The 9,493-nt window shown below is 62.8% G+C and overlaps 1 protein-coding gene across 1 annotated transcript in view; it reads left to right on the forward strand.

Moving 5' to 3' along the window:
- The window catches only part of WARS (tryptophanyl-tRNA synthetase), a 23,847-nt gene that overhangs the window by 11,019 nt on the left and 3,335 nt on the right, over positions 1–9,493 (forward strand). The window contains exons 6-11 of the mRNA XM_004682013.2: positions 3,839–3,958; positions 5,246–5,428; positions 7,128–7,228; positions 8,129–8,241; positions 8,328–8,501; positions 9,149–9,268. Of these exons, the coding sequence (XP_004682070.1) occupies positions 3,839–3,958; positions 5,246–5,428; positions 7,128–7,228; positions 8,129–8,241; positions 8,328–8,501; positions 9,149–9,268 (811 nt within the window). The remainder of the gene's footprint in view (positions 1–3,838; positions 3,959–5,245; positions 5,429–7,127; positions 7,229–8,128; positions 8,242–8,327; positions 8,502–9,148; positions 9,269–9,493) is intronic.

Genomic DNA, 9,493 nt, shown 5'->3' on the forward strand with positions numbered 1-9,493 from the left:
GCAGAGAAAGGTCAGGTCGTCCCTGTGGCGTCCTAGGCAGATAAACACAAGTCTGTGATGGCTTTATCGGCCCGATCACCTGGCCACCTTGACACGCACAACAGGGGGCACATCCCCCGGAGCCCCGGGGGTAATGTGCTAACTCGGCACCAACATGTGTTTAGCCTCCTGCTCCTTAAAGGTTGTTTCGACTACCCTCAAGCCTTGGCTTTCCCAGCAGATTAGGGTTAGCTGGCACATGCTGAAGAAAAGGCGCCAGGACCTGGAGGGGCGGCCTTGCTGCAGACGCTGCGCCCTCACAGCTGCGCGGGCCAGCTCCCAGGACCTGGCTCGGGCCGGCACGTAGAGCACCTTTATTCACTTGGACTCGAGTCTCTCTCAGGCCTCTAGTAGTTTTCACGTGCCAGCTGCACACGAAATCTTCTGTTAGAGTTAGCCCTAAGGCTTTAGTCTTCTTGGTGCGGTCTTAAGCAGTACTGTCAGTATTGTCGCCGTTTTGTTTCAGATTGCGCTTTGCTACTTCTGAAGGAAAAACCCACCTCTGTGGGGCTCCTCAGCCAATAAGCACTTCACGGGTGGTCCCAGCCTTGGGGTGACTCCCCAAGTGGGTCCTGCAGCCTGACGCAGCCCTGACGCTCTCCTACCAGAGGAGAGGCCCAGCGCCGCAGACTGCCCCCAGCTTGATGCAACAGTTACAGTCCCATGTTGTGGCTTGTGCTCTGGCTGAATCAGGCTCCCATCACGCCACCCAGGGCTCAGTGAATTTACTGGAGAAGCAGACATTGCTCAGGCCAGCATAGTGCTCGCAGTTTATTATCACAGTTTATGTCCGGAACAGCCGGACAGAAGACCCGGGGTGGGGGCTGGGGCCCCCACAGCCCTGGGCGCAGCCTCCCCGCATGCTGAGGTCACCGGTCAGCGGCCGGGCTCCTAGCCAGCCCCATCCTCCCCCTCGTTGCGGGCACTGGCGACTCGGGCCCCAGCTCACCCAGGGGGCTTCCAAGTCACCTTTAGTTTGAAGTCGTGTCAGAGGGGCCTGACACGAGTAACGGAAGACTCCGTCTGGAAAGTTCGGTTTTAGGAGTCCGCTTCGGAGCCAGGCCGGGTCCAGGACCAGACGCGTGCGGACGTGTGTCCATAGCCCCTTGCTCTTCTGCTGCTCAGAAGTACAGCCGCTTCTTGCCTGGATCTTGCCTCTAGCTGTGCTGCCTCATTTGTGAGCCGTAACAGCTTCTTGTCTGTTGTTTGGAGGGTGCTAGGTGTGGAGTTACGTCACGAGCAGAGGAGGCGGTTTGACCTCTTCCCTTCTGGTTGGACCTCTCTCCCCACCTGCTGTAGCTAGGACTTCTGTCACACGGCTGGGCTGTCGTGAAAGGGGGTCTCCAGCGGTTCATTCTGTACTCGAGAGAGAAATGCCCTTCATACTGTTAAGGAAGTTGCCTCGTGCTCTTACTTCGTTGAGTATCTCCATCTTGAGGTGTTGGGTTTTGTCAGGTCTTCTTTCTGCATCAACCAGATGGTCACGTATCCTGTCAGCGCAGTGTGTCCCATGGGTGCAACCTGCGCCCACTCCGTTCCCGGGACCAAGCCCCCTGGCGTGGCATGTGGCCCCATGCGGGCTGCGGCTTTGGCCTTCGAGGGTGGGGTCTCTGCGGCCTCAGTGAGGGTGGCCTGTGGCTTTCTTGATGTCCTTGGTCCATGTCGGGCGTCAGGGTGATACCTGGAATGTGAGTTGGAAGAGCTGTGGAAGACTGACGTCCTGTTTTGAATATTTGATAGAATTTTCCAGAGAAAGCCCAGGCCTGGGTTTCTCTTATGCAGTGTCTCGGCATGTCGCGCCTGTGCAGATTCGCTTCTCTCTGGGAATCCGGCCGTTTCCCTGGGGTCCGCGGCCTTTCCCGCTGTCCCCGGAGCCCCCATTCCCAGAGCCCAGTAGTAACGGCCCTCCTCTCATTCCTGACTTTGCTCCCCCCTCCTCATTTTCCTTGCTCTTACCTCAGAGTTTACCGATTTTGTTGATCTTCAAGCCGTTCCGCATCTCCGCGTTCTCCCCGCCCTTCTGGCTGGCTTCCTTCAGCGCAGGCGTCCCCCGGGCGGGCGTTTGGTCGGAAGGCCTAGCCCGGCTTTGGCCAGCCTGGAACTTGAGCTTGCCCCCCACCTGCCTCCCTGAAGCAGAAGACTGAATGGGCTCTCTCTCAACAGCCGGGACACTCCGGGGGTGGGGCGAAGGCGGCACAGGGAAGCAGGCTGCTCGCCGTCCTGCTGGCCACAACCAGCACCTCTCCCCTCCTCCAGGGAGTGAGAGTCACTTCAGAACACCGGTATATGGACTCTCCTGCCCAGGGCCCGCAGAGCTGGCCGGTTCTCTTCCAGTTGGGGATCCTTCACCCGAAAACAAAGCACACCCACACCTCATGGCAGTCTCACACTCTGCCGGCCACCTCAGGAGCCCCCCCAGACCGCACACACCACCCCAGCCCGCGGACAGAAGCGCAAGGGCAGGGCCCGCCGGAGGCCAGGGGCACAGCCCCGAGGACCAGGGCAGTTTATGGGGCCCGGTCCTGAGGGGTCAGCTGATTCCAGAACGGTTCCCAGGTGAAGACACCTGGCCCCAGCCTGCCTGAGGAACCCCAGGTCTGCTCTTCAGCTGGGGCTTCACCTCCAGACTCTCAGAGGACATTTCTTACTCCCCACCCTAAGTCAGGACTTGGGGTTCTAGGTTCCCAGCCCCTCAGGGCAGGGTGAGTCTCAAGGATGTGTGGGGTTAGCCAGGAATCACCCCGGAGAGTACATAAAGCAGGCAGCTGGCATCTCAGTGTTGATGTGACAGAATCCCGCGGCCTGCCCCACCCGGCATCTTCCAGGCTCATGATGCCCAGGCTGTGTGCTGTGCCAGCAGGCACAGGGCGGGGCACTGTGAATTGGGGCAGAGGATAAAGGAGAGTCTGGGGGCCCTCGGTGGATTTTTCCAGCACTGATGCTCTCTACAGTGGCACAGCCAGGCGCAGGGCGGCAGGTGGGGGCCTGGAGGCTGCCCCCCAACCCCCAGGCACGCCTTCACTCGTCCTCTGGGCACTCGTGAGCTCGGCCTTGTACCGCTGTCCCACCACAGCCACTGGCCGTGTGACACCACGAGCGCCTCGGCCTCCAGGCCTGGCTGCCACGCTTACGCACACCACACCATGCCACGCTCGGGGGGTCCACAGTCAGGCGTGTACCCTGCGCCCACACACCCGCGCACCCCCGCGTTAGCACAGTCATGCCACAGGTGGTAGCCGCAGAGGCCGCGGCATAAAAAGCCTGACCACTCACTCACCCCTCTCCCAGGAACCAGGTACGCTGGGCACATCAAGGTGGTGGGCAGGGCTGGGGGGGCAGGCAGGCATGCGAGCCTCCGGCCCCCACAATCTTTACACTCTTTCTCGGGGCTCTCTTGGCCATGTCTTGTGGTCTGGCCTCTTCCGTGACCACTCGCCCTCTCACCGCCGTCCTCTGCCGCTGAGTGACGGCACCCTTGAGCCCCGCCCTGCTCGGCACAGGTGTGCTCGCTTGCACATGCGCACACAGCCACGCCCAGGTGTCCGCAGTCAGGCACACGCGCCCACCCCACGCGCCTTCTGCGTGAACACCATCAAGGCCACGGCTGATGGTCAGAGGCCAGTGGCGCAAAAAGCCTGATGGATTAATGTTTCCCGCAGTGGTCCCCTCCTGTGAGCAGCCCGGAAGGACCCGCGCTCAGGTCTCACGGTGGCACCCGAGCTGGCTTCCTCTCCCACCCTGGCAGCGCGGGCCTGGGCGGTTTACCCACAAACCACACTTCTTCACTTCTTTCCTGCAGAGACATGAGTCAAGTTCTCGATGCCTATGAAAACAAGAAGCCGTTTTACCTGTACACGGGCAGGGGTCCCTCCTCCGAAGCCATGCACCTCGGCCACCTCATCCCGTTCATTTTCACCAAGTGAGTGTTTCCTCTTTGTCTTTATCGGTGAATCGGAAGTGGCAGTTACAGACCGCGGCCAAAGCTGACGAGGTCGTGTCTGCCGAACAAAGCAGGTGGTTGGCACCTTGGCGGCTTCTGTTCACTGTTCCTGGGGTCACCTTTGAGGAAGGGTGGCCTGGTGGACAGGGTCGACTTCGTTTCTCCTCTCCCCGTCCTCTGCCCCGGAGGGGACGTCTCTGAGCTCTGTTTTCCGAGTCTGCACGGCGCCAGCCCAGTGCCAGCCGTGGGAAGTCACCGCCCTCCAAAGGGCGTGTGTAGTTCCTGTGGGAGCTGAGGCAGAGGTGTGACCCTGTCACCACTCGGCCACACAGTCGTGACATCTGTGGACAGGACTTTTTTTTATTTTTAATTTATTTTTTATTTATGCATCCAAGAGCTGGGGTACAGACCAGAGGTGTGGGGGTGAGAGGATTCACCAGTAGGGAAGCAGACCAGGCAGATCTGATGAAATACACTGCTGAGGGGAGCAGGGGAGACAGGCAAGGTCACCCCTGTGGGTCACTCCCTGGCCGGTGGTTGCAGACAGCTTCATAGTGCTGCACTTTAACCCGTTGTACCACCAGGGACGTTTTGACATAAGTTGTTAGTCGTGTTGAAAATCAAAATGAGGAGCTCTCCCTGGTGGTGCAGCAGGTAAAGCGTAGCGCTGTGAAGCTGGCCACAGCCGCCACAGCACAAGTTCCCAACTGCTCCCTCAGCAGTGTGTTTCAGTAGATCTGTCTGTTCTGCTCCCCACTCTGTCTCTGGTGAGGCCTCTCATCCCCTGTGCCTCTGGCCTGCACCCGTTCTTGGATGGATGGATGGGTGGATAGATAGACAGATAGATGGACAGACTGATAGAGAGAGAGAGATCTAGCTTTAAAAAATAAATACACAGAATCAAAACGAGGCGCTTGTGCTGAGCCCGCCGAGATTAATACCTGACTGACAGCTTTCAAGCACCCTGCAGCCTCCACCTCACCCTGGGTGTGGTCCCAAGAGGTCACCCCCACCCCCCAGAGGGAGGTGCGGTGATGTGCCTGCCTTTCCCATCCCACACGGGAGGCCACCTGGGCACAGCTCCCTCTGCCCACCCCGCCCTCTCCCGGCCCCTGGAGTCCTCCCCCCGCGCCCCGTGCGGCTCCGCGGTGGCTCGGGAAAGCCGCTCCGACCTCCACCCGCGCCTCGGAGGTGGTCGCTCCAGCAGGCGCCATTCTGGGTGCCAGGGCATCTGCGGGGAGCTGAGCCCGCCTCCCTCGTGTCTAGGTGGCTGCAGGATGTGTTCAACGTGCCGCTGGTCATCCAGATGACGGACGACGAGAAGTACCTGTGGAAGGACCTGACCCTGGACCAGTCCTACGGCTACGCCGTCGAGAACGCCAAGGACATCATCGCCTGCGGCTTTGACATCAACAAGACTTTCATCTTCTCGGACCTGGACTACATGGGGTAAGGCGGAGGCGCCCGCTGCCCTTAGTAAGTAGGTGCCAGAAGAGGGCAAAAGCCCGACACTTTACACATTGATGAGGATTAGGTCCGGCCCTTGGGCGCCACGGCTGAGTGTAACACCCCTTTCTCCCGTCACTAAGTTAGGACCTCGTTTATGGCTTTTATTCCAGTCGGGCTTTTCTTCCTCAGCCGCGACAGGGCAGTGCTTCTGCGCCAGCCTGTCTCTCTGGCACGTCTGTCAGCTCCTCCCGGGTGCCCTCGACCCCACAGACGGGACTCCTGGCTGCTCTTCACTGTCCAGTCTCTTTCCTCAGCCACTTTATAGACCAGAGTGTTTCACTCTCATCATCCTTGAATTGAGCTTCTGAGGCCTTGAACTTTATCCCAAGTAACTGTCACAAAGTATGCTGGAAAAAGACGGCCTTTCGCTGTCCTACGAAGGCTGTCCAGCTCCTCGATGCTCTGTGGCCTCCGGCACGGTGCTCCCTAAGGCACTGGTGGCCCGGGCAGCGGTGGCTCCGTGGGCCGAGACGCCTTGAGTGTGCGCTGGCCCTGGCTCGGCCTCCGGGGTGGGGTCTGCGCTGGCCCCACAGGGTGCGGGAGCTGTGTGAGCCCTCCTGGGTTCACACTGGTGCCCGCCCTTCCAAGGCTCAGCCCGAGCTGGCCCCTGCCGTTGTCCTGCGCGCCTCTACAGCACTGCGCTCACAGCGGTTTTAAAAACCTCCCGAGAGGACGACGCCCCGGGTAACCCTGGTGCTGCAGCTAGTGAGTGCATGCATTCCCTCGTTTTGCCCCCGGGGTCTTGGTCATTTCTGTGGCTTCTGCCTTGTGGGCATGGAGGCAGCAGGGTCTCCTTGAGGAAAGGAAAGTGGACGGGGCCCAGCCCTGACACCCCCTTTCAGAGCCGGGTCCCACCTGCCGCCTCAGCAAGCGCTGGGGCAGACAGGCCATGGGCGTCGCCGGGATCTTCCCTCCCTTTTCTTAAAGCCGCGGGCTGGGGAAGGACCCACTGCGGCTCTGCTGCTCTGAGGACGGGCCCTTGTCTCTGTCCCGCCCGGCCTGGGGGCGGCTCTGCCCCACCCCGTGCCTCGCCTTGCCCATCCGTGTCAGGGTAGAGCGTTCGCTTGCTGCCGAGCGTAGCTCGCAGCTCGTGACGTGACCCTTGACCTCCTGAGCCTGTCTGACTGCTAACCTGGGGACGGCGGGCACAGCTAGCGTGTCCAGCACGCACCGCGGCTCTGGCCTCGGGTGCAGATACCGCAGCAGTCAGTGGCCGCTCTTCCCTGTTGTCCTTCTGCTGCCCGCCTGTGGTGGGGCCGGGGGCTGCCGCCTTCCTTCGCCAGAGGCCCGGGTTCGGCACCCACACTGTGTCTCCATTCTGCATAGCAGCGTAGCTGCCCAGCCCCGGCTCGTGTCCACGCCAGGCTCCAGCCCTGTTGTGGGGTTGGGAGCGCTGGCGCTGCTCTGGGGCAGGCCATACCCCCAGGCCATCTGCTCAGCAGTCGGCCGCACTGCAGGTGGGACCCACGCCCCAGTGGGACAGCTCCAGCCGAGCTCCCCACGCACCAGCCCCACCCCGGCCCCGTGGGGTGTAATCCGAAGCCTGCAGGCCTCCGGGTTCACTCTGGTGCGCCCCGCCCTGGGTGCTCTCTCTGTGCGAGGACGGCACCCTCAGGCGCTCTGGTTCTGCCTCTTCCAGGTCGAGCTCGGGCTTCTACAGGAACGTGGTGAAGATCCAGAAGCACGTCACCTTCAACCAAGTGAAGGGCATTTTCGGCTTCACGGACAGCGACTGCATCGGTAAGGGCCCAGCACGTGCCGGCTCTGCGGCCCCCGAGAGCCAGCTCCGAGGACGGCGGCCGTGCAGCTGGCTCTGTGGGCGTGGACCCCGAGGCAGGCGTCCCGCCACGGTTCTGACCATCCTTTTGCCCCTGGGCCTCGGCGCCCACCCTTGAGAGGGGAGAGCCTGGTGGACCCCCTTCGTGGCACCATCCCTAACCACGAAGCCACGCTACGCGCTTGAGGTGGTGACGTCGCGGCCGGCTGCACAGTCTGCTGCCAGGGATTGAACCCTCACTGGGCCGGGCACTTGCTGTGTCCCTTTGGCCAGCCAGCGGGACCATCCAGGCCACTGTCTGTCAGCCGTGTGGGCGAAGCGTCCCCGCCACAGACCTGCGAAGAGCGGGGGGCCCAGGTGTCCCCAGCAGAGCCGCACCCGCAGCAGCAGTGCACGGCACTCTGCGCTGTACAGGGTATGGGGGTGACAGTAGGCATCGCTTGACTCCCGAAGAAATGGGGTGCCTCTGGGGGAGAAAACAATCCAGGAGAAAGCGTCATGTCGAGACGAAGTCGCAGGAAGAGCAGCAGCCGCGGACAGGGCGGGGCCACATGGAGCCCTACGCGGGGGCCCCAGTGCCGCTGCAGGCGGGGCCGGGGCACCCCCAAGGCCTCAAGTTCTCGTGATTGTCAAAGATAGGGAGCAGCCTGACGCCCGCGGGGCAGAGAAGGGCTGGCAGTGCGCCAGGCGTGCGTGAGGCCCAGAGTCTGGCGGGCGGTGCAGTTTCCTCCCCACCTCTGCGTTCAGGTCTCCTCTGACGACCGCCACCCCCTCGCCTAGGGGGTTTGCTGTGCTCATCCCCTCCTGGGTGCAGCGGCCAGAAAACCTTGGCCTCGGGTAAAAGTCTCTCGTCCCCCTTTCAGGGAAGATCAGCTTTCCTGCCATCCAGGCGGCGCCCTCCTTCAGCAACTCGTTCCCGCAGATCTTCCGGGACAGGACGGACATCCAGTGCCTTATCCCTTGTGCCATCGACCAGGTAGGAGGCGGGCGCAGGGTCCTGGAGACGGGGGCGTGGAGCCCCGGGGGCTGCTCACCGCTCCCTCCCGGGGCCTCTCTCCCCAGGACCCTTACTTCAGGATGACCAGGGACGTGGCCCCCAGGATCGGCTACCCCAAGCCAGCGCTGCTGCACTCCACCTTCTTCCCCGCGCTGCAGGGCGCGCAGACCAAAATGAGCGCCAGCGACCCCAACTCCTCCATCTTCCTCACGGACACGGCCAAGCAGATCAAGACCAAGGTGAGGCTGCCCAGCGGGGCCGCGCGAGGCGAGCAGGCCTCAGAGGAGCCTGGGGCGGCCCTGCGCCAGCCTTGTCGGCGGGCCCACGGGGCGAGCATCTCCTGTCTCACGGAGGCTCACGGTGGGAAAAGCGCGTTCCTCACGGCGACGCGAAGGGCTCGGCTCCGCCGAGGGCCACGCAGCCCTGCGCCCCCAGCCCCTCTGGGTGCCCCAGCGGCCTCCTGGCCCGTGAGCGGCCACCACTGGGGAGGGGCCTAGGGCTAGTCTGTGCCCAAGACTCCTTGCCGAGGCAGATCTGAAAAATGTCCTTCAGCCGGACAGTCGCGCCCCCGGGGAGCCGCAGCGTGCAGCTGGCGAGTCCACAGACAACCCGCGGGCACAGCTGAGGTCCTCGCCCCGGGGCCATCTCTGCACGGGCCCTCACTGCCCACGGGCGCCTGCTACTGCGCGTGGAGCTGCCCGTGCTGGGTGGGTGAACAGTTAAGTGGGCGTGACAGAAACTGAGGCGTGTCGCACCCCCTCTGAGTCGCTGCCAGCTCCTGGCCTTCTGGAAAGTCCCGAGGTTTCTGGGTGACAGGGACACCCTCTTTCAGGAAATGACACGCCCACTCTCCTACCCTTCTCTTTCCCTTTCCCTTTTGCCAAAGCTTGGAGGGCGCAGGGGGGTGGGAGGCCGCCGCGCCCTCCAGCGGCGCCACCCTCTGCTCTGCTTCGAGACGTCGCGGGTGTTTTTCATGTGCTGGGAACCAGCAAAGCCCCTGCGCAGGGTGAGCAGGAGAGACCCAGGGCCCGGGCCTGGGGCCCTGCGGGCAGGCCGGCCCCCACTGGGTCGGCCGCAGGGCACCCTGCTCCCTGTGCCAGCTCAGGGACACAGGGCGCCCTGCTCCCTGTGCCAGCTCAGGGAGCCCCAGCAGCCGCCTGGGGCTGTGTGCGCCCCTGGGTGAGGCAGCCCGGGGCAGAGGCCTGCAGCTCCCTTGCTGGGAGCAGTGTGC

The sequence above is a fragment of the Condylura cristata genome, unplaced genomic scaffold, assembly GCF_000260355.1.
Source record: "Condylura cristata isolate star-nosed mole 26May11 unplaced genomic scaffold, ConCri1.0 scaffold00013, whole genome shotgun sequence".
NCBI lineage: Eukaryota > Metazoa > Chordata > Mammalia > Eulipotyphla > Talpidae > Condylura > Condylura cristata.